At 41.3% G+C, this 25,824-nt stretch overlaps 1 protein-coding gene across 1 annotated transcript; it reads right to left on the minus strand.

The window, feature by feature from the left end:
- ISX (intestine specific homeobox) lies at positions 1-25,824 on the minus strand. The gene is made up of 5 exons (XM_069849802.1): positions 25,432-25,824; positions 18,445-18,684; positions 5,993-6,144; positions 1,475-1,588; positions 1-775 (listed from the first exon to the last, which is right to left on the minus strand). The coding sequence occupies exons 1-5, from the start codon at positions 25,601-25,603 to the stop codon at positions 536-538; spliced, it is 918 nt and encodes a 305-aa protein (XP_069705903.1). The 5' UTR covers positions 25,604-25,824; the 3' UTR covers positions 1-535.

Consider the following 25,824-nt stretch of genomic DNA (forward strand, 5'->3'; position numbering starts at 1 on the left):
CCTTTACTGATTACTAGGGAAAAATTATCTTGAAAGTTTTATTTTTGACCTAAACATGTTCTTTGCCTCCCCAGCACATGAGGACCAGAATGTATGAGGAAGACGACCTAAACCTGTGGAGGAAAGATGTTTTGGCTGGACATTGGGGTTATGCACATCTCATCAAAAGCATCTTGCCATCAGCACAATAGGATCATCCAGCATTGTCTCAGGGCTGAGTAAAGCCCCAGTCCTTTTGCAGAGCCGTTCAATGCACTGTCCCCCAGCAAGAGGTTCTCAGACGAGCAGTTCAGTTTCTACAGAGGATGCTGCTCTTCAGGTCGATGGGGAGCTCCTTCCTGTTCCGTGGTGGCTCTCACCCATGTTCGCTAGGCTGCAGCGGCTCATGGTGGCTCTCCTGCAGCAAGCTGACCTTGTGTCACTGGCCACATATTATCCTGGCAGGTTTACTTGTGGAGAGGAACCGCACACTCCCACAATGTTCACGGATGAGAAAAGCATGCCCTCAAAGTCCCCCACTGCCCTGTTTCCTTCTTTATGTGGAGCTGGCGCAGATACTGCTCCTTTCCAATTTGTGGGATAGCGACATGCCATAAGTAGGAAGGACATTGAAGAGTCCATTGAATGGTTTTGGGAAAGGCAGCAGCTCCAAGTGGTGGGGAACAAAGGAGAGTGTGCTGGGCAGCCAGGCAGTTGTCAGCTGCCCTTGCAGTGGTGAGTAGTATCCTGCAGCAGGCACTGTGGCAGTGAGCTCTCTTGGCATCAAGCTAGGAGCCTTTCAAGAATAAAAATGAAGCCTCAGGTGAATCAATACAGACTTTTAGTTAGACACAATTTATGATCAGCTTTGTTTGTTTTGCTGGTGCTCAGTAATTAAGAAGGAAAGTTTAGAATAGAATCGCTAAAACATAGAGGTGTGCAGTTATCCAGGGAGCAAGGAGAAATACCCTTTGTTTTAACCATGGAAAAACTACTGATAGGGAAGAGCTTGTGTGCCAGTCTAGATAATACTAACTGTCCTAGACTTGGCAAGGACGTGGATCAATGGCAAAAATCACTGGTCATCCTTACTAGGCTGGACACTGTACAAAGGTACTGACTGTCTCTAAAGCAATACGGCTTCACGATTGCAAATGTCATATTTTTTCCCATTTTGAATATTTCTGATAGCAAAGATATTTTGATCCAAGTTATGATTTACAGAGCAGTGATTTAGAAGTAAAATGGGGAAGGATTATCCTGCAAGAGACACATCACATCGCGTTTACAAAACAGGTTTCATTTAATGAAGAATGATGTAATACTTATTCTCAAAAAATTTGTTATTTGACCATAGTCAATAGGATTTATCTTCACCATATTTCTGGTTTTATCTTGTCCAGTCCTCCTCTGGCATAGTCCCAGGTGAAGAGGAGACCTGATGAAAGATTTCTATCTCTCCCTCAGTGCTTTATGCATAGCTTCTGATACTTACTGTGATATCTGACTTGGAAGCAGGTATGAAGTCAAATTCTGTCAGATGAAGGCCACCAAAGTTGCCAAATTTTTCATGTTTCCTCCACTTTGCTCGCTGGTTCTGGAACCAGATCTGGATACAGGCAAGAAAGGAAAGGCACAGAAACAAACAGGAGATGAAAGAGTAACAGCTCACATTCAATTACTTCTCTACTCTCTAAGTGGGCATCAGAAAACACTGACCTCCAGCTCAGCAGATCCAGGGTCTAAACCTAAAAAAAATTGGATTCAACACAGCACCTTTCACATTTTGCCTAGCATGTGGGATCTCTGCACTATCAGGACAGCCTCTATTCTCTCACAGCTCACATAAAAGCTGTGATCTCCCTTCTGGAGGAAAGACAGTGGGACAGGGTGCAGCACGTCTTCAGGACTCTCCTGGGAAAGCAGACCCTTTTGCAGTCAAAGCTTTGCAGTAGTTAAGGCACAAGGCATTCTGCTTTCCTTGGGAGGCGTGATTTGTTGCCTGATAGGTCTCCTTCACCATGTTGCCAAGTGAATAGTCTGGGAAAAGACCCACCTAGATTTATTGCTGGGATGCAACAAAGATGTGTTATTAGTGGAAATGTGGCAACAGGGTTCTTCCTATATTTAGCTGGTAACACTTTTAAATTTTCATAGGGATCTAAGAAAAAGACCCAAGGGGGTGCTGCTTCCTAAATCACTCAGCAGTCTGTTATGTGCATTTTCTTTTGCACTGGAAAATAGACAACAAATTTTCTTAAGGGAGTTTCTTTCATCTGTCAGCTCATCTGACCTGTCTGATTTCTGGCTGAGGCACACAAATGTTTATTGTGCAGCCACAGTATTGCAACTTGGTGCATTGCTGTGAAAAGTTGAATCCCCTTTCACTGCAATTTCTATCTGTCTTAGGAGCTTGCTTTTTGAAAGTAAGCAAGTAGTGCATAGGAACACAAGGTGCTAGTGATAAAAAACAGATGTAGCTGGGTGTAAATACATATGTATTTTAAACCAAATAATGAGCAGTATAATAATTTCTGCATTTTATGCCCAGGAGCCCTCTGCTATACTGCTTATAGTTAGCAGTACCTGAAGTTACTGAAAGGACAGTTTTGTTTACCTGTGTTTGCTTCTATTTGGGAACTGCTTAGTCACTATGAACTGATCCATTCCCTTTCTATTATGCAGGAGTAATATGGTGAAACAGCATCATAAAAATGAGTCCTCTTTACATTGACAAAGTGATTGAAGACAGAGGGGGAACTGAAGCCAAAATTCAATCTCTCAAGTGGTCTTTCCAAAGTCTGCACATGGGATTAAGTCTTCTATTAAGGCATTTTTTCTTTTTAAATAAAGGTAAAGCTGTATTCGCAGAATGAATTGCTCTTTTTGTGCCCAACCATCTCTCCAACATCCTTACCCCTAAAATGATTTCTCTGTGCCCTCCCTGAATTTCTTTTACTGGGATTTAAACAAGTATCTCCTTAACCCTGCCTAAGATTTCACAGGTGACTCATTTGCCTTCTCAGCAGTCATCAGGTTATCTAAGGAAACAAGGACTGAAACAGAGTGCAGGAGAGTGGCACACCCCATGTTGGATGAATGACCTTCATGTGTTACTCTGTAAGATTGTCCCTTTGTTGTTCTTTCGTAGACACATGACCAATGATCTGGAGCTTGCTGTACTAGCGAATCAGTCTTTTCATTGTTTTCTATTCTCCTAATCTTCTTACCATTTCATAGCAATGTCATTAAAGATTTTACTGATTATGTATTTCAAATTCGCTTTTGTGTTTGTGAATGGTTCCTATGAGAGACCACCTTTGAAATGTCCTAATTTGGAATTGGACAGCTGTTGCAGACCCAACTTCTCTCTACTAGTGCGTGCCTTTTGATCTTCTCTGTTTTCTTAATCCAAGCAAGGTGTAGGACAAAGGCAAGGTCCTTACAGTGAGATGCCATCGATGTTATTACCTGTTTCAACCAAATACACAGAATCATAGAATTATAGCATCACTGTACCATAGAACCATAGACTGGTTTGGGTTGGAAGGGACCTTTTAAAGATAACCTAGTGTTGACCCTTACTGCTGTGGGCAGGGACACCTGTCACTAGGTCAGATTGCCCAATACCATGCCCAACCTGACTTTTAAACACTTCCAGTGAGGGAACTTCCACAACTTCTTTGGGCAACCTGTTCCAGTGTCTTGCCACTCTCATCATAAAGAATTTCTTCCTTATATCCAATCTAAATCTATCCCCTTTCAGTTTAAAACTGTCATCAACAATCTCATCATAAGAAGATGAGCTTGACATCTATTTCCCATAAACCAGTGTTGATAAGCATTAAATATATTACCCTTTCTTTAACAGAGACTCATATCGGCCTTATCACTGTTCTGCCAAAAATCAATGTTTGGCTGACAGGCCAGTCATTATCTGGTTGTCCTATTTACCCTTTAAATACTGACACAACAGTAGATTTCTTCAAGGCCCCTGCAATCTCTTGTGCTGTAGAACTGATTAAATATCAACACTGATGACCCAAACTGCTTCTCAAGCAGCTTTTTAAGAACCACAGGAGGTAAGTCACCTAGATGTCTGGATTAAAATATTCCTGTCTGTAGCAGCTGCTGTTCAACATTGTCCTTATGGAAAATATTTCATCATCATCATGTGATACTACCACCTTACCTGACATATTTCCAAGGATAGAGCAGAAATTATGACTGAACATCTTTGCCATTTTTACATTATCCTTCCTTAACAGTCCCACTGTTTCTATAAAGTAAGATCAATATAATTGTTCACTTTTTTTTTAATTTTATTTGTTGTTACTGGACTTTTATTGAGTGTCTGATGATCCTTAATTTTTATCATCAAAGCTTTGTGCCATATCCTTCTGCTTTGCCTATTTTTTTTTATAATTTCTTGTTCCTAATGTTTACTCATGAAGCATTCTTAATTTTGTCTTGCATGTAGGCATGCACACATGCAGAGATATAATTCCATCTATCCACTTAAACTCTTTCACAGCAATCAGAACTTTATTTCTTGATTGGCAGACACAATCTTTTCACAGTTATGAAATGTTTCACTTGATTATCCAATAGCTGGTCACTTTTTTTCCACAGTTAAATTATCTCTCTCAGCTGATTTGACTTACACTGCTTTTAGCTTTGTCCAAACTATCATTTCAGTGTACCGACAACATACATGAATCCTCTGCACTCTATTTTGTTTACATGTGATAAATGCAATCAATCAAATCTATAACAACTGGTAACTTATATGTAAGTTACTGGTAATTTTTAGTTCTGTGACCAATTTTCCTTTATTAGCCAAGATGAGGTCAAACACAGTTTCCTGTGTCATGTGTATGTACACTGTCTGAATTGGGAATTTGCCATCTGCAATTCATACACAAGGGGCTTTTTACTTCCTTCGTGTATATCTCAGGCTGATGTTTCCCATGATATCTTTTTTATTTCCCTCCCCTACAGATTATATATAATTTTTCTAAACAGAAGATTGTCCTGTTCTTTCATGTGATTTGCTGTTCTATTGGGAACACTGACATAACCCACCTTGTGTCTTATACCATTGGAAATGCATATCCTGGGTGCACTGATATCACTAATGGGCATATTACGGCTCTACTGTACCAATTCCCCCTGTCACCTAACTATGAAGTAATAACATCATGGTTAGTTGACAGTCCCAGACATGTCACAGTAGATAAACTGTTCTGTGTTGAAGTTTGAAGGTTAGAGTGGGATATGTGCACTGATGTACTGAAGGTACATTGAGGACTGTGGCATTATGGCAAGCACAGAAATTGCCTCATGCAAAAATCATCACAACAGTGCCAGGTAAACAATACCAAATACCAATACACAGTGGTATGTATATTTTACTGTAGTATATTTCATATGCAGTAAACATTTGGGGTCAATTTTGAGCTCAGTCAGCAAGACTGTATTACAGCAGGAGGGGAACTGGATTAGTTTCCGTATACTGAAATTACAGCCAGGGCATTTATAGCCTGTGATATAAAAATACAGAACATTAAGAAAGTGTTTTCATTTGGGCAGTTATTTTCATGGTTTTTGAGACCCTATAGAAGATGGATGTGGATGACAGTATGTACTGGATGTACATTAGCCTATAAAAGGTTGATAAATGATTAATAAATATTTTCATAAATGGCCGTTCTGTTGCTACAGAGTCCAACAGGTTGCTCATAACCATCTGTAACTCCTATTTGCTATGCATTTAGTATGCTTAGAGCTCCTGTTAACCCTTTGATTAATCCCATATGGTTAGTCCCAGCTGGGTGACAAATACATTTTCCCCTCTATTTATAAAATGAAAATAGTGATACTGGTCTTCTCTGTAAGGTAACAGAAAGGTCACATATTTCATTAGCATCATCACCCAGGCATAAACTACTAAGAATGTACCCTGAATAAAGAATTGCTGCAGTGACTGTAGCCTTTTCGAGACACAATGTACCTGAACTCTGGCTTCTGGGAGGTTTATCTTTGCTGCCAGCTGATTGCGAATGTGGACATCTGGGTAGTGAGTCACTTGGAAAATCTTCTCCAGTTCCTGGAGCTGCTCAGCTGTGAATGTTGTCCGGATTCTTCGTTTCCCTTTTCTCTCCACTGTGCAAAAAAAGAAAGGTGTATCACATTTTACAGGAAGAGGCCACAGGACCACACAAAGATGTGGAGAACCAGCAACTTCTGCAAATTTCTGCGCAGCTGGGATGTCACACTTTCTAGAGATGTACTTACCATAGATGACTCTCTCCTGACACGGTAGTGAATGTAAATAAATACCTTTATCATTCAAGGAGTGAGTCAAAAGTGCCCATTTGCAGTGCTGATTCTGCAGATTCATAACATGTCAAGAGCTACAAAATCCTATGTATGTTAACCACACTAGTCCTGCACTGGGTTTGTCATCAAAGTCCTTTAGTGTTGGACAGACCTTTGACCCGTCCTGCCTGTCACATGTACACATCTGTTGCTAATTTATAATCCTTTATTAACTACTTGTGAAGGAACCCTTAACATAAGCTGAATGAAAGAGCAGATACTTCACTTTCTCTTGGTGCTGTTCTCATGCTTGTAACAAATCATCAACTTTCTCTCACCTCATAAATTTTCCATCCCTATCTTTTCCTGTCATACTGGTCTTACTAACCTTTCCTCAAGCTCTGAGTTATTATTTTATTCCACTTTCACTCTATCAATTTTGATTAATTTTTCCCCTCCTGTATGCCAGCAAAGTCAAAGAGTACCCAAAATACATAAATGCTGTGGAGGAAAGCCAACCATTCCAGGCTGACTGACTGCTGCTCTCTTCCCATACCATTCCTTCAGCAGTAGTGTGACAGTGGCATTAAAAATGTACCCTTAAAAAGAAAAATCATGGTATTCTTCTGACTGCACTGTTGTGGTGTGGGGGCTTTCTAAACAAGCATAACTTTAGGAAGTACAAGGCCTTATAACTCATGGAGCAGCATGTAGGGAACTTCGGGTGCTGTGAATTCCTAAGAAGACTCTTAAGAGTGCTCCATTCCTTTACTTGCTGTGGTGTGACCACACTGAAGACTTCCCTCAGCATCCCCACACTGTTTTGAAAATGCACTCCTATATCAGGTATTCTGCTTGGTTAGTTAGAATAAGGCCTAGGTTGCTCTGAAATGGTGCTGAAGGCCTGAGTCTTGCAAGGAGGAGGAGAAAGGAGCAGCAGAAGTGAGCTCTAAGGCAGCTGATCTGCAGAATATGGAGTTCAGCCTCATTCCAAGACTGGAACGCTTTCTGAGGCAGAAATGGATTATCTTCCAGCTGACATTGAATGACCGGAGCAAAAAAGCCATGCCCCAAGCGTAATGAGTCACAGTTTTTTTTTCCTACTGAGCTTGGAAAACTGCAGACTGATAGAAGCATAAAAATCCTAAGATCACTAGTGACTATGATAAGCTTAATACTTGATGACCTGAGGTAATTGCAATGACACCATGTTTCTGGAGAAAATGACCTTTTTGAGTAACTGCTTTTGGTCTTCCATGGTCTGATGACAACTACCAATTCGTACTACGTGACTAGATGATACATTTCCTAAAGGGAACAGTTAACCGGAGAAGATTAGCTTAGTCCCTGAAATAGACTTAGTACTTTTTCTCCCCTTTTGCTCAGCCACTAGCAAAAAATTTTCCTTTTGAAGGCTAAAGCAGTGAAAAAGGTAACTAAACACTTTGTCCAATATAAATTTGGCTTTATGTCAACCAGAAAATGACATTTTTAATTCTGTAATCAAAACTTCATTGTGGGTCTGTTGGCACAGAAAAACAAAGAATAAAAAAAATCTGTCCATTGACTTGGTAGGAACGTCCTAAGGACACGATACCTGGGAACCAGTAAGTGAATATATTCCATTGTGAATATTTTATCTTTTTTAAATCTTTTGTGTACTTTGAAAGCAAACTAGTCATGCATGAATAACTAAAGAGCATCATTTATCATAAATACTGTCAATACACCCATACCTCAGAAGCAGCTTAATAAAGCTGATGTCCAACACAGTTAAATCTATATCATTAGACTTTTCTTTGGCCTATCAAACTGCTACTCAATAGACTGCAGCATTGGCTTCATCCCCAAGAGAAAAATGTTACTTACGTTGAATCTTGTTTGCACTGCTGGGCCAGGTATCTGAAATGAGAAATGTTTTTGTACATTTATGTTGAACATAGCAATAGGCACCCTCTCCTAAGAAGCCCTGATTACAAAGTTGCATCTACTTCACCCTCCCCAAAAGATTGCTGCAAGGGGGATTTATTTCTATATGGATTAAAAAAGAAACATCAGTGCTGAGAATATGAATCTCAGGACACTATGTCCCCTGTAGATGTGATAGAGCTAACATTTCATAATGGTGTCTGTTGTCTATTAGATGTTTACCTCACACCTCTCTGTGGGGCATGACCTCCATATTCTCCTGGGAGATACTGCAGACAGGTATGATAGAGTACTAAGCTGATATTTTGTCAAGCACATCATGTTCTGTCATACAGTAATGAATCTCTCTCCTGTATGTGTATCATTACAATGTATGGTAATTATATTTCTCTAGCACAGGGCAATTCATATAGCAGATCCAGAACAAGAAGTTAAATTTTCCCTGACCTTGTCATAGTCTCAGAAATTTGAGGCCTCCCTGAGATACATCTACCCAAACAACAAGCTGAGCTCCTTCCTGCCTCTAAGGGTAGAAGGCTGGCTCCACAAACCCGGAGAAATTGCAATCTACCTGCAGCCTTTTCATAGTGGAGCAAGTGATCCAAGCTCAAACCGTGACCACCTCCTTGTTCCTGTGGTCCCAACTGTACATAAACATCTGGGATGCAGGCAGGGTTCTTGCCCTGCCAAGTTTAGTATGCCCAAGCATTCTATATACCTTCTAGCAATAAGGAAGCCTTCAGGAGAAAGAGAACAAACCTGCCTAGCTGCTGGAAGATTTTAAAACATAAGATGTCACATCAAATAACAATGAAAAAAAGGTATATTTAATATTCTATCAGAATACAGCAAGTAATGATTTAGTCCAGTATAAACCCTTCTGCCTTATATATGAATCAGACTCTACAGAACTGGGATGACTGAACTAGGCCATGATGGGATTGAAATGAATGCCAAAGACCAGCTGGGTCAGATGTCATTGCAGTGGGCACCATACAAACAGCAATCACTAGTTCTTGCCTGTAAGCACATATGATGACAGTTATCAACTCCTCTTCATAATGGTTAATCAAAGCTGAAGGAAAACTTCTAGAGCCCAAACCAGAGACTACTACCTGAGCTAGGAGGGAATGATTTTCACTATTAGACCATGCTAGCTGCAGGACTTCTCCATAGAGAGTATGCTCATGCACACCTGAGACAGAGAGGATGTTATGGATGTCTAACTTTGGCTACCAGCTTAGGAAGTTGTGGGTGTTGGCAGAACACTTGGTACAGAGTTCACTGGATTAATGAACCTAGATAGACTGAAGAAATCAGCTGTTAAAAGCAATCCAATACCATCTCTACACATCTGAAGTGTGAAACAAACTCAGTAGTGAAGTCTATGATCCTAGAAGGAGCTGAAAATCCTACCCTACAAAGAATATATGAGAATGAAAAGGCAAAGGCTGTGCACAGCTGGTGTCAGTTCGAAAAGAAACTTTTAGTTGAGCCGGGACATTTTATCGTACTTGAGAGCTGGATCCACTGCCTTGAACCCCACAGCATTTTAACCGTGGAGAAAAAGCTGGAGACTGGAAAGGGAATGGATCTGCCAGATAATCTTTTCCTGTATTCCGTCTCACTAGCAGCTAAGAACTTTCCAAGACTAGAGAGCATGACTTCAGAGTAACAGGCTTGTGAGTTTCTGATGCCTAATATCAGCTTCTTTGGTATGAAAATGACCCAGACAACTTGGTGATGGGCAAAAGAAACTATTAGTTCAATCTTAAATCCTCCACATTTTTCCCTCTTGCAAGGTGAACTGTTATACAGATGAGATTCTTATGTAAGGGAGAGGTCTACACAGTGCTCAGAAGCATCAATCCTACTGAAACCAGATTTTTCAAAGTTGCAATTTATCAGATTAAACAAAATAAAACAACATGAGGTCAGCAATGGGCCAGCAGAGTCTGAAGGACAGGCTTTGATTTCAACTGGAAATGAAATTAAATTGCTAACAAAACAGACTCTTGTGAACTAATCAAGGCTTTTGCCAGTAGGAAATCTAGAAGAGCGCATTTTTTCTGTAAGTAATCAGTCATTCCAATTTTTTTCTTTTTTAAGATCTATAAAAAAATGCAAAAACTTTGGGAGTCTATGTTAACATTTTCTCTTACAAGATGAAACTTTCTCTGACTGTAGCTTTGATACTGCCCTTTGCCTTGGGACCTTAGCTCAGAGATCCCACAGCAAACAACAGCATTCAGAATTACAGTCTAATAAAGAATGTAGGTCGAAGATATAAGAGTAGAAAGTGTTGGAAGTGTAACACTGGCTTTATAAATGTGGCTCTAGAGTCTCTGGGGAAATAAAACTCTGTCTGAGTTTCCTGGGCTATTTTCTATGTAAAAGCTGGGGATATTCAAGTGTGCTTTTATGCTTTGTGAAAGTCATTTGCAGGTTAGCTGACTGCTGAAACCAAGCCTAAAAAATAGAAGGTGGCTAAATATATGAGCATTCACAGATGGTTAGGGATACCTACAGCTGTCTATACATTGCCTTGCTGTTGATATTGGAAAGACCAGATTCTCCATGCAGATAAAGGAGTATAGCTCTTTTAAATCCAGTGATAGGTTCCATTTGCCCTCTGCAAGTCTGACCTTATTACTAGGTCACACTTGGAGCAAGTTGCAACATTCGAACTTTATAGAACTAGAGATTCTTCTTGAAGGTGCACAGTGAAAGGATGAGATCAATGAGTACAAGTTGAAGCAAGGAAAATTCTGTTTACATAATAGGAAAAAATGTTTTCACTATGAAGGTAGTTGAAGTGGGACTGGAGAGGCTGGGATCTCTCAGTCCTTGGAGATATTCTGAATGTGACTGGACAAAGTCCTAAGGAACCTGATTCAAGCTGGTCCTGCTTAGAGTTGGGTTTGGACAAGATGGTCTCCAGAGGTCCCTCACAACTTACTTTATTATGTGATTTCTGACCTCCAAATATCCACATGGACTGAAGCCCCACCCCTGCTCCCTTGCTTTCCTAACAAGTAAAGAAATTTCAGAATTTAATACTATGCATAGCTGAAGGACTCTGATTTGCAATTGCTTATTTACACACTTTTAGGTTAGCATATTATGGATTATTTCCACTATCCAGTACAACACAGTTACAAGGTATTAAATGTATAAGCAGATCAATACTGAAGATTACTTCTTGTACTTTTTTGTTAAGTAAAAGATGCACAGCTGCAGCAATGCCATACTTGAGTAAATTAATTTTGGACTGTAGTCTGTAGCAGGCAAATACCCTATGATACACCTTGCACTGGTGTTTCTCATCTGCCCTGCTCGCCTGAACCACATAGATAAATGCTCCCTGAGGGAGATCTCTGCAATTGCACCTCCCATTTGCACTTAGTCCATTAGCTGGCTAAGACTATCTCAAGCCTACATGGTCTTGTTACAAGGGTGTGTACACTTGAGGGATAATGAACAAAAAGCCCAAGAGAAGGGCTGGAAGTCAGTGCTGGCACATATTTGCTTTGGAGTATGTAACCCAGGGAGATGAAAACAGGTGGGATCAGTTTATCTTGCTGCAGTCCTCTGTTTCTGGACAGACACCTTCTCATGGTATGCAATAACCAATTTCAAACATTTTGCTGCTCCTTTGACAAGAAGAGAGAGAAAGCAGTTACATAAGCAAGCAGGTGGCTTTAGTTACATAACATCAGAAATATATTTTACTCTGGATAACAAGTTAATTGTATCATTTGTTTTTCAGAAAGAAACTTAGAAGCATTGAAAAAGAGCCCCATTATATCTAATTACATTCTGGTTTTCCCTTTCAGCCTCTTTGAAAGAAGTTCCTCTCTCTCTTCTTTTTAATTCAACCTATTGCAGATATGTGGGTCTCCCAGTCAGTTTCTTCTTGTGGCTTTTCTAAATGTTGTTCTCTTGTGGTGACATTCTGCTCGTGGCAGCCAAGCCCATAGCAAAAAAAAACCCGACTGCAACTCTATCAAAGACTTATTAGAGAGTGCTGATGGCACCAGGACAAAACATGCTTGTCTGTGTACAGAGATGTGCCCGTGGCAGTCCCTCTTCTTTGAAGAGGTGGCTCACAGCTTTCAAAAGAGCTTGTGCTGCAATATTTAAATGGAAATATGGCACTGTGGCTAGTCTCTATTAAAGTGGCTGTTCGGCATGTGTTAAGAAGGACTGTCATGGCTAGCAAAAATTATCCCAGTTGGATAGCTACAATGTGCTCTGTATAGAACCTCCTGGCAGTGAAATGCAGCATTTAGCATCCACTGTAAGCTATCTAAGCATTTCCAAAGTTAAGCTTTTAAAGGCTTGACTTCAGTCCACAACTCCTTGATGGAAAGCCTAACCATCTGACAGCAAGGCTGAAATGCAGAGAGGTACAGACTTTAGATGATGTGAACAGAAATGCTAAAAACACCAGGCTAGAAACCTGTTTAAAGAAAATGTACAGTAGCAGCTAAGGGAATTTCTTAGTTTACTTGTCAGAGAAGATGGCAAGGAGCAGACTGTATATATGAAACCATTCATGTAGACAGTTCGTTGTGGAGGACGATTCTCACCAACAACCTGAGTCCCTAGTGAATTTTACCCTTTCTATCTTCCAAAAAAAAATGATGACTGTTTGCAAATGATGCTGCTCTTAAATGGCATTGTGTGTAACTCCAGCACAGCGAGAGGACAGTGGAATATCTGGAGGAAGAAGCATGTGGGCCATGGTTTGAGGGACTGCAACTGATAGGAGTGTGTGTTAGTTTCTATCACTTGATATCAATTCTGTACCTTGGCTAAATGACCTGCACCTTCTTGAACTCCTTCAGGTCAAAGTGGACTTGGGGTAGATATATGTACAGTTTCCCCATTCAGCTAAATCTCAAGCTTGAAATGGACTTTCTGTGAAGATTCAGCCATTGTCAAACTTCACCTGAAAAGTAGTGGCCAACATAATCCAACAACTGTTCTTACTAAGGAAAACAGGTCTCCCGCCACTTTCCCCATGCTGCCTGGTCAACCATCTTTGTCAGAAACCAGCCATTTGCCCATAGAGAAATCTAAACTTATTGCATGTTGCAAAGACAGCTCTTTTTCTACTTTATTCCTGCTCTTTGTGGTTATTTGTACCTGCAAACCTCTAGAAATCAATCAGGCGTGCTTATTTACATCCCTGCCTCAGAGTCTATTCTCCCTCCAAGAAAGCATAATTCCACCATTATTTTAGTATGTAGTCTCTTCTGCTTCTCATTTCAGCATAAAGAGCTTGCTAACACAGTAGGTAAAAGACCTCCATTTCAAAGAACAGTAATTTAAAACACCGAATCCCAGGTATGTAATGAGAAGTTCTCAAACAATTCAGGAGAAGCCAATAAGTACTCATAAGACCTTTGAAATAAACTTATCAAGATGTGCCATCGACATTACAAGCGGCCACATTACACAGATTTGACTAGCAAGAACAAATTGACACCTTGGTCCCATGTAACGTACCCTTTGGATCCAAACTTCCCAGGAAAGAAGGAAAGCACTGAATACTAACATTTGCTTTAACTAAAAGAAACCAAACCCACCATAAACATGAAGGAAAAACACAAACAGAATTTATAATAGTCCCCCAACTGCTGGCAGCTTTTCTTTCTTCAGTGTTTGTTTATATCAGTGAGGCTTCTATGAGAACAGAGCCTGAAGGATGGGAGGAAAGGATTCAGGTTTAATGCCTGGGGTGTTATTATAAATAGTCAGTCTTCAAAGAGGGAGGAAAACAAAGAACCAGCCTTCAACAATGTCTCAAGTAAACCCACTGAAACAAGGTCAATGGCCTGCTGCATTTGTAAATGTATACAGGAATAATGCACTCCAGAGACATAGGGTTGCAGGAACTATTCACACTGATAAACAGAAGGCTGGTAAGACAGCTAATGGCAGAAAAATTACATATATAGGCATTTAGATTTTCCTCATGCTTTTCCTTTTCATTTAGAATTACTTCCTTTTGTTCCGCAGGGCAATGGGATGCTTGTGCCCTTTCTTGAAGTCCCATTGGCATATTCTGGGCAGCCAATATTTATCTGGAATTGTGATTATGCAGTGCTTCATTGTCTCTTGGTGTTTTATAAATGCATTAAGGTAAATCAGCATATTGGAGGAAAGACTGTTCTGCAAGAGATAAACTATGCTGTTTCACAGGGGTACATGGATTTGACCATATTGTCCACAAATGAACAGTACAAATTAATTTATGGCTTCAGAAAAAAACCATAAACACTGAGCTAAAGATGCTTGCAACTGGCATCAGAGTAGAGGCAACATGACTTACACTGGAAGTTCTCCAGAACTGAGATTATCTCTTTATTTCTTGTTGTCTTTATGATAATTGCAACCAGAATTGGTCAATATGCTTTGGGATCAAAGATGCTATCGTAACAATGAAACAATTAGATTAATAAAAAGATCCCAGAGCTCCCAGTCAGCAACATGCAGAGAATTTCTGCTATGGAAATGTTTGGGTGATGTTGACTCATTATGGCAGCCTCCTCTTCAGTGAATAACGGAGATACGAGCTCCAGGGAATAACATAGTCCAGTTTTCCCCACAGCTTGGAACCCCCAGTTTCTTATGGGATTATAAGCCAGCTACATATATTGAAGCCTGATCTACCTTGTACTTGAATTTTGCCCGCAGAAGAAATCCCACAAAACTGGACATCTGCCAGTATCTTAAAGTGATGATGCTATCTGGCTTCTCCAAGGCATTGACAGCTCCTTCACTGGAGCAAAGGATTGGAACCATTACCCACGTGCAATACAGGGCACATTCATCCACTGCCTTTGGATGTAAATAGATACAGCTCACACACACACAATTGTATACAATCACACCCAGCATATGTAAAAGTCATTGCAAAAGAATTGCCCACAAGGATCTGAACCAGGCTAGGATCTTGTCTGTGGCAATTTCTGCCAGGAGCTGCCATAGGTCAGGCTGGTGTGGGGGCATGTAATCCTCTCAGGCTCCAGTGCTTGACTCTTGTAAAATGGTTAAGTCCCAAGGGTGTCACAGAGAGCAGAGAGAAGGAATTAAAAGGAAAGTGGGACCTCAGGATTTAATGCGGCCATTTACATGGACAAGTTGCTGTGATGCTGATTGACAGCCACAGGAAATTTTCCTGCTTGTTCTTAAGTTTTGAAGACCCTGGCAGTCATGGTTGTTGCACATGGTAAAATGGCAGTAAATAATCATTTCACAGAGAGGTGGTCCAAGCAGAGTCAGTACCCACAGATCCAAAGTAAGACCTCTCTTGGGATGGTCTCCTTCTAAAACGGGTACTGTCAGCACTGCTTCCCAAGAACAGGCATTTCAAAAAAATCTGCTGACCTATTTGTCCAGAGGGCTACAGGTGAAAGCACCCAAAATCCAGAATGAAGACTTCATAATTCAAACGGGGGCTTAGCAAAACAAAATGTCACTGTCCGCATATCTCTAGCACATGAGGGCTTTTCTCTCTTTTTGCTTACAATGCAGCCTCTAAGTTCAAAGTGCAAGAGGCATTGCTGCCTGTAAATGGTTTGTGATAAGGGCATAAACTGGTTTAGTTTAAATGATACCACATTTTTAAATGGCTTAATCGCAGAAGCTATTTTGTGAGAAAAGCTAATTTTTAGGAACACTACAATATTACAGGGCTCCTGGAAATATGCTCCAAATTCACAATCAGGGTCACAGTCAAAGTGCTCTTGCTATCTCAGACCACCTGCGCATGGAGGGCATACTGTCATAGCCTCCTCCTCATCTTTCTCCTCCTATCCAGAAACCACACAAACCTCAGCCTTTCCACCTCCAAGGTGATTGTACAGAATGCTTGATTTCTTCTGCTCCCTGACAGCTATACAGGTATGTATGCTTGACTAAAGCCTAGTGCCCTTCCTCACAAATTATGCAGGTGGTTTTTACAGATAGAGGCAGGCTGTGAGAGAGGGGTGAGGGAATGCCCAGCCAAGGACTTTTCCAGTTTTTCATGTCGGAAAGCTCTTCCACCACTGAGGCCGGTGTCATTTCCCTGGGAGCCTGTAGGCATCCTCAGTGTGGGTGTGAGTGAGGTCTTGGGGACAACCTCATGGTTGTGCTATGAGCAGATAGCACTGCCCAGGTGCCTTCTTAGAGGACCAGTAACTGGATTAGAGCTACCATGGCCGAAGCATGTCTGAAGATTCGTGGAGTCAATAGTCATGGAAATAGAGTTAATTTGCTAACAGCCTGAGCTGTAAGGATTACAGATTGCTTCCAGGGATAATGCAGTCTGCTTCTCCTGCAGCTGCTGCTGCTGCCCTTGTCTGGGAAAGGTGACTCCAGTTGCAGCCAGAGGCAGAACAAAAAGAGCCATTAACGCTTTCCCCCTCATGCAAAGTGGAGGAAGGAGGCTGAAGCTTATGATGCTGGAAAGGATTTTTTAAGCCCAGGCCTCTAGCTCTCTGCTAAGAATGACACAGTGTATGAACGAGATCCGAAGCATCATTGTTTGTGCACCATGGGGAAAATGCCAATCCAGTGCTTTAGGATCTTCCCCCCTCCTTCAGCCAGTTTCTATCAAAGCCTCAGCTACCCCAGGAACCAGTACCCTAGAAAATAGCAGATCATTAAACCTCTGCTTGGTTTCAAAACCCTACTGCCACCAGGGAACAGAGGGATTTTGTTTAAAATGCCTTTAAAATCTATGTTGTTCTTGAAAGGGCATGCTCAGCTCAGCTCAGTTTTGTGCAGATAATTACAAACTTCTCCCCCTCTTTTGTGGATGATGCTGGAACCCACCATTGTTCTGGTCAATGAGGCTAAGTGCTGAGTTGGGACACCTGCTTCCTTCCTCTATCACCCTGGGAAAGCCACCTCCCAGCTCCGGTGTAATCCCCGTAGCTGGGAACTCCTTCCTGCATGAAATATACCCCTTTTTGGCACTCATGGGCAACTCTGAGTGCCAGATACACGTGATTTTGGCTTTTCTGTGAGGAGGCAATGTTATTTTGCCTAGCTGCAATCAACATCCTGCAGCTTATAGGGCAAAGGTAGGATAAAATCCAGTTATTTTACAAGGCTACTCTCTGCACCAAGACAGACACTGTCTTGTTCAGGAGGAGGGGGTTACAACAGCTTGTCACAAGCCTCATGTATACCATAGCAGCAGCAGCAGGAGCAAGGTTTTTCTTTCAAATGTAATTCACAGAAAGAAATGGCTCCTTTGACAACTTGCAGAGTATGGGCTGAGGAAGATGTGTGGATCTCAGTGAAGCCAGCTAGGTAATTCTGCATCTGTGGTCACATAAGCCTGTTAGGAGTCTTCAATGGTCTTAATTGAAATTGTGCTTTTTTTACTTTTTTTCCCAGAGAAGAATGAATAAACAAAAACTATGCAGGAAACACCTTACTACTGCTGCTACTGAGAATTTGTTTTCTGGAGCGTATTATTGGTTGTCCATAATAACCTTTCCTAAAACTCAAGAACTTAAAGCAGTTTTTATTCTATATTACTAATAAATTGCAGTCAGTTTATTCGGAGCTTCTCTTGTTCCCGTGGCACACATCCTGCTTAGCTTCAAGTTTCTGTGGAACATAATGGCCAAGTATACTTATATTGTTCTTTGCTCTGGCTAAGAGACCAGTTTAGCAGTACTCAGAACTAAGGAAATTAGAAGACCTACCACATGGCCAGGCTTGAAAACTGTGCCTGACACATACTGCATGCCAGACCCAGAGCAGATCAACAGCTTGCCTATGCACATGCTGATGACCTCTTCATCACCTCTGCAGTGGGTCCAAGGTGTACAGAACACAATGAGCTAATTCATCATGTTCAGCAGTCTCGGTCTCCTCATTGTGCAATGCCCATGTCCTAGGAAATGGATGTTGCACAACCTAGGGAGGGAGGCTGCTGAACAAGGTAGCTCCATAGTTTGCCACTCAAAGTAGGAGGGCAAGAAACACCCAAAGCAGTCTCTATTACTACAATTGGTAGCATTGACAGACCTGAGCTAGATCTTTAGCTCAAAGGGTGGGGTCTCCATGTTTTCAATAGTGAGCCTGATTTCTGTGCCTCAGCCAGAAGCTTAGCAGTAGAAATATTTGTGTTGTCTTTTTGCTAGGTAAAATTAAAGCTGTTGTTTGGGGTACTCTGGGAGAAAGACTGAATATAGAGGCACTCACCATGAAGCGTATGGTCTGCTGGAAAATCACACAGCTGATCTTCCTCTTCCTCATGTCTTCTTTTGCGTTCCAGGTGCTCACATCCTGTGTCCTCACCAAAGAGAGAAGCTGGGCTTTCAGTACGTCTCCTGCAGTTTGCTGCTTGCACTTTCTTTGCTCTGGCTACGGATGTAGCACATGTGGAAGAGAGAAACATCTTGGCTGAAGGTAACTGATGGTCTAACTGACTCCTGCTGGAATCTGTGAAGAACAAAGCACAAGACAGCTTTGAATAAAGCAACTGTTGTTCAGCGCACCTTGTAGTTTGTGAAAAAAAGGAAGCACATGTATGGTCTAGATTCTTTACTGTTCAAACCCGATCAAATTGAAAATAGCCTTAATCCTTCTGCGCTTTACATCAATGCCAGGATGATCTCATGTTGCAGGGGCATGATCCTGGTGAATTTGACCCCAAAATGTAGCCTCTGCTTCCTTCCACCTTAAAACTTTCAAAGGTCCTTGTGGAAGATTTACACAAAAGGAGTGTAGAAGTAAGGAAACACAACCAAATGATCAAGAAAGCTCAGCTCCCTTTCAGAATCCAAATTGATGTCTGCCTTTCTGAAGAACTCAGAAGTACAGTAGATGAGGAGCTGCTCTGAAAATCTGTCAGCAAGATTATTGTGGGGCTTGCTAGATGCCAAGTTTTTATAAAAATCTGTTGCTTTCTTAAATGTCGTTGTAGGTACATCTACTCTATAGGAAGATAGGCCAGAGTATAGGCTAAAGGCCAGTGTTTTTTCTGGTTCAGGTCCATTTGTCCTTTCTTCTACATCTGGGCTACCTGCTGCTCAGGTTTGGGCATTGGTTTATTTTAAAGGCAGCTGTTGCCAAGCTGTCAACATTTCCCATCTGCCTTTGTGGCAGGTGACACTGGTGATATCTAGGAAGATATTGATAGCCACCTCATCCTCAGGAAATCACTTGCATGCTCTTGTTTACAGGAAAACATAAGAGAAATGCATATTGGCCCTTTTTCAGGAAGTATAGCCATAAGTTTAAGTTATGTTTGAGTATGGGTATTATAAAAAATCTTATTGAGAGCTGAAGATAACCTCAACAGTAACCAGTCGCAACATGTGCCAGGACACCTGACCCTAAAAGGTGATGAAATTGGCTACAGCAGCCATGATGTTTCTTCTGCCATGGTATTGCCTTATTACTAACACCATTGTCTCTGTGCATAGCAGGGGCACTGTAAAGATCTTTCAGATTATTTTTCTGCCCTCATGAATGCAGTATGAATCCTTACTCTTCCTTATAAAGGTAAGCAGACCTCGCAAGGCCATACACTGAAGTATAACATGCTGGGAAGCCTTGTGGTTCAAGGCAGTCAGCTGTGTGTGGCTGTTAGGATCCCAAGAGAGGTACACCAAATACCTCTACACTAAAGCCTCACCATAAGCCCCAATTTTTCAGAGTCAAGATAACTGGGTCGGTTCTGCTTTAATGGCAAACCTAGAATTTGATTGAGTTTTCCTCCATGCCTGGTTTTCTTTGGTGGAAAGATAGAGTAAGAGGCAACACATAATCATAATGGACTCACTGGGGAATTTTGGTTCCATGGTTGACATGACCCTGAAGTGAATGTGACAGCACAGGTTTGCTTGCTGTTACCACCAAAGAATGTTAAAATCTTAACACAATGATGGACTGCACTCCTGAGCAGTCACTTACATCTAGGCTCTGGGGTTTGCATCAGAGAAGATTTTTCATGCCTTCATGCTTCATACACAACTTTTCTCCACAAAATTTTTCTCTGAGATGCTCACATACAAATGTGAGGAGCATGACTTATGTATAAGCATGGATAGAATAATTATAGGCTTAAGAAGAGAAAACAGGGAGGGAACAGAACACTGTCCTATGCAGATGGGAAAATACCAATGTCTCTGTGAACTGGTGAAAAAGAGTGGGAGGATCTGTTTGAGATCAAAGCAGCAAGTTAGAGTGGAATCAGCCTTACAGAGAAGCTGCAAAAATCAAGGAAGCTTTCTGGAGGATGGCATTGAAGGTAGATGATACAGGGTTTAAAGTTTATATCTGAGAGTTATGAGCCTCACGATCTAGCCCTATTTGCATTGCAACCTTCTCTGGTGCTTACTGTCTTGAACAAGCATGGCAAGGGGTTTGGAAATAGACGAACTTTAAGGTCTCTTCCAACCCAAACCATTCTGTGATTCTAAGTGGTAGCTCTTTAGGACAGCCAATATTTTTTGATGCATATTCATGTGACTCCAGCAGAGAGCTCTGAAAAATATCTATGAATTGGCATGGAGTAAAGTTCCCTCCAGGGAGTGAATTTTATTTTATTTTTGTTTGTTTGTTTGTTTTTCTAGGGATGGCAATGACATCTCAGCCTGGCACAACATGAGATATTTATTACTGTCATGAAATGACTTTGACTCATGGCTCAAAGCGGTCATTTTGGCTTGAATTTCAATTGTGTAGGAAAAGATGGGAAATTTCAGGCAAGATAGTATAATTTCTTTTTAGAAGGAGGAAGTTATTTCAGGTGGTCTAAGTTCAATTTAAGCCTTTTTGCGCAATCACTGGTGAGAGACAGACCTGTTGCAGTCATAAGGCTTATAATTTCAGGGTCTTACTGAGACTGTAAACAAGGAAGAGTCTGTTACTGAGAAGGGCAAGCAGCTTTTTATTGTGCTGTTTTTCTCTTGCTTCCAACACTATTTTTTTAGGTGGATTTTTTTTTTCTGTGTAGTAGGTGGGGTGAGTTAGTGTTCTTGGCCAGGTGGTATCTGTTCAGTTATATTCCTTCAGCTGTTTCCTCTTTTGCAATAAAGCTGGGTGGAGCATTGCTAAGGGAGAAGCAAACAATCACCATATTGACATTTGTGTATGAAGCAGTAGTTGTATTCCCATTAATTTGCGTATTCTTAATGTAATGGGACATAACACAGGCAGAATGACAAAATTACTGTATCTGTTACTGCTTTTATTATCAATTTCTAAGGTGTAATGTCCTCATCCCAAGCTCTCCTTGGCTTGATAAAGGACCTCCTGTTGCTGGAGTCTCACTGGCAGAAACCAGGGAAGTAATGAACAATTATTTGAGATGTACTTTCAAGTACATTGAAATCAAGTTCACAGGGATTTCAGAAGAAGGATTTCGTCTGAAATAGGCTCGCTAGTCTTCTCTGTTTAAAATGAAAGAGTTGACTAGGGAGGACAGCAGCACTTGCTGGGTGTTTATTTGTGTCCCTTGAAAGGCCATGGCACTGTGACAAAAAAAGAGGGAGAAAGCACAGACTGAATACTAAAATGTCTTCTTGTTCACTATTCCTTTTTTAACTTGGTAAGAGCCTTTAAAAAATTCAAAAATTTCAGTAGACTTCAGATCAACAGCTGCAGTTCCAGGCCTTCTAGTAGTTGTTCTTGTGCAGAAAACACAGAAATGGCTAATGCAACTGGGAAGTCGCATATTCCTGCAAAGACTGCACACTCTTTATTCCAAGTCCCACTGGAATTACACTCACAAAAACCTGTGAACTTAGGAGTAATGTCCAGAGATCTTTTCATATATTATCAAGTCCTGCCCCAGCTTTCCATGAAAGTCGGGTGCTGCACATCACCATATCTTTTTTCGCCGAAGTATCATAGAATAATTTAGGCTAGAAGAAACTTCTAGAAGTCATCTGGTCCAGCACTCCCGAGTTTTCTTGGGAAAGGACTCCAGGAAAGCTTTGTCTATATTGCTTGTTCCTGACATTTTGCATTTTTTGGTCCTCTAGTCCTATGCATCTCTTCAGCTTTTAATGGCTAGACCTAGACTTCGGGACGAATGTGATCTTGGTACCTAGACTGCCTAGATGAGCAGACAAGCTCGATGTTAATATCCAGCCTGGGTATACACCTAATTGTAGTCATGAATATGTGTGGTGCCAGTTATTACTCTCATATGGATCATGGCTCAGTTCAGATACATACCATATAGGATGTAGGAAATGGTTTTGAAATCCATAGTAAGATATAATTCAGCCCTGACCTGTAGTACTTCCTTCTTTGCTGCTCCTGAGTTGTCTGAGAAAGCAGCTAGATTTGTGTCCCATCCTGGAATTTCTGAGAAGTTCCCTCATTTCTGTTCTCTGACCTTGGCTAGCACTGAAGCAAATTAGATATGGCTGACTACACAACTTGTTTAGTGCCATTGTTATATGGCATGAAGTTGAATGATGAAATACAACAGTTATCCCAAGATGTACAGCATAGGGTACTACACTTCTAAAATAAACAAACCTTATCTGCAAAAATTGGCAGTTCTTCTGGGAAAGCAAAGGATCATAATCTTAGGTATTTCTTTGGTGTTAGTAGGAAACCAACAGTGAAAAAGTTTCATTTTCATTCTCTTTTCAAAACATCCTAAAAACAATGTACAATAACATTTTGGAATATCTCTTCAGATTTCCTGTTTTCCCAGCTCCAGTGACAGTTAAGTGAATCTTCATGTGTATATACTGTTTTCACTAGTTAATGTTTTACGTTGCCTTAAGTATATTAATCCAACCTTATTTTCTAGCAGGGGAGAGAATAGTCACTATATTCTCTTGCTACAGCTACAGTCTCTTTCTGGCTAGGTGATGAAGTGAAGTCAGAGGCTATTCTGTCTGTGTTGCTTTCAAGGTGAAAAACTGACTGTACTCTCACGTGGAGCAGTTTGGGATGAAACAGCACTGGCAGTGCAGTAATGCAATCCTAGGAACCCACCATGTCCTGCATACAGATTTGTCAGACCTTGTGCTTGGAGCAGCACGCTTAGGCAACACGCCCAGTGAAACAGAGCTTCAACACATTGATCGCAAAACACACTTAATATAAAGAGGTCCTGTCTCTGTCATGCCCAGGGAAGAGTCTCCTATTGTTAAAATGCAGTTCTATGGTCCATGTTATGAACAGGACTGACTTAATTTTCAGTAGTGTTATCTGTCTTACTTTGGATCTGGTGGCACAAAATGACTGCTATGGGCCCTCTGGAAAGAACTGAGCTCACAAAAGCTCAGTCCCACCAAATTCACAACAGCATCTTCCCCTCTTGACAGCCTGGCACCTCGGCTCCTTTGGCACATGGGAGCCTACACTTGCACCAGCATCAGTTATGTCCTTGTCCACCCTGACAAAATACCAAACGTGTTGCTTGTTTCAGGACTGCATTTAAAACATGGCCTGGATCTGCTGTTGTTAAGGTCCAATCTGCACCGGCAGGTTTAGGAATCCTCTAAATGCTGCAGTTCTCCTGCAGTACCAGTGATGAAACAACCAAGCAGCCTTCACCAACCTTGTTTATCTTTGAAGTCGCCCTTGTTTATCTTTGAATTTGAGCAGCGGTCTGGAATTCCAGATGACCTTGAGAGGATCGGTCCAAGCTCAACTATTCCATGGTTCTATGAAAATTCATCAGCAGACTATTCCTCTCCTTCATACACAGAAAATCATAGGTACTGGCACAAAGGCAGTGGTTATATACTTGGCTTCAGGGGCTCCCACAGCTGTGGGACATGTTGTGAGCTTGCTCTGACCCACAATCAGGAAGCAAGCTCTGAACAGAGTGACTGATGTTACCCTGTGTTCAAGATGAACAAGAAAGTCAAAATCGCATGCAAAGCATGACTGAGAGGCAGAGTTAGTGGGACTGGTGACTAACAGTAAACTGGTGAGCGCAGAGCTGTACTCTTCTTCCCAGTTTAAGTCTTGTTTTCTTTCCAGTCCAGGTCAGGATCCAGTTTAAATATATAAAGAGCTGAAACTATGCAAATAAGTGCCAGCTACTTGGACTGCCAGGTCTTTGGAAAAAGAATATCTCCCTTACTACTGGATGGTTCATCCAGTGTCCTGGGAAATGAGGTCCTGATCCATGAAGGATCTCTCTGTGTTACAAAGAATAAAGTTTAGCATTAATCTTTGTTGAAAGCGGTTGAACGAGAGGAAAGTGAAAATTTACTGTCAAAACTACAAGTAATTTTTCAGGTAACTGGATGTGTTTGTATACATAAAACATCTCCTTCATGGAAGACTTAGGTCGAAGAAGAAGAATAAATGATAAATCCAGAAAATGCTGGCCATCGTTCTTTGTTTAAGGAAAAAAAGAGACAATTTGGCGGGGGGTGGGGGTGGTGGGGGGGAAGTTTGTGCAAGGCTAAAGTAATGAAACTGAGGAAGCTGAAGTAGACTGAAGGCTAATGCACTTGCTTGTTGGCTAATATCAAAGTCATGCTATTTTTCTACGAGCTGGTTTGATTTACTTCAAGAATGGACCTACTGTCCCTGATGATAAGGAGAAATGATTATACACAAATGCTTTCTCTTTTCTTGTTGCAGCAATTGAGTCTAACACTCAGCTACTATTAACCTTACAGACCATTTCTCCTACTTGAGGATGAGTGGTCAGATTTATCAGAAAATACTACTGACAGGATATCTGGCTGTAATTCTGGACATCCTCTTGATATAAGTGAAACTCTAACAAATTCATTAAGTTTCCACAGTTCTAGTCTGGCTTCCTGAGTTTGAATGCCTGTCCTTACTTACTAGAGGCAACTTTAAAAAAAACCAAACACACAAGAGTACTGTTTTTTAAAGAGAAAGACACCAGGATTTTGTATTTTTATTCAATAAGAACTTCTTATTGTTACTGAAGAGAGCTACCTGCAATAACTGCTCAGGTTGCATACTCACTTCTCCAGTGACACTGGGGCTTCATAATGTTCAAAATCCCACCAAAGGCTGGCAGCAGAGCCCAGTCTACTGTGAGGTTGAAAGCAAATTATTTTTTAAAGATTACTTCTTATGTATAATGAACGATTTGTACCTGGTTAGGGAAATCCTAGACTCCTACAAAAACTAGAGACTAAAAATTCTACGTGATCAAACAGGATAGCTTTAGAGGTTAAGGAGAGAGGAGTGTTCTCATTAAGTGTTATAACTGGTACTTACCAAAGGCCAGTGGTGACCCTGCTTTTAGGGCTGTAGATCTCTCAGCGTAGTTACTTCTGTTCCTGGTTTCACTGCTTTGGGTGGTGATGGCAGAAGGTTTCTTTAAGATTTCCTCAATGGAAAAGGACAGGCTAGGCTTCCCCTGGCCCGCACACACCTGGGGGTCTGTCATCTTCCTGTCAAAGTGGCCACAGGGCAGAGACTCCTCTCCTGTTCTCCTAGCTCTTCTTGTACCCCGAGAAACATGCAGCTGGGAAGGTGTGTGTCTTTCACCACCCCTACCTGGCTGAGTCGCAGGAATGCCAGGAGGAGAAACAAAGGTGATCCACAAGTGAGCACATGCGCCTTCTCCTCTCTGCTGCTCAGCTTCGGACCAAGACCTGCACTCCCATG

This window comes from Phaenicophaeus curvirostris, chromosome 1, assembly GCF_032191515.1.
Source record: "Phaenicophaeus curvirostris isolate KB17595 chromosome 1, BPBGC_Pcur_1.0, whole genome shotgun sequence".
Taxonomy (NCBI): Eukaryota; Metazoa; Chordata; class Aves; order Cuculiformes; family Cuculidae; genus Phaenicophaeus; species Phaenicophaeus curvirostris.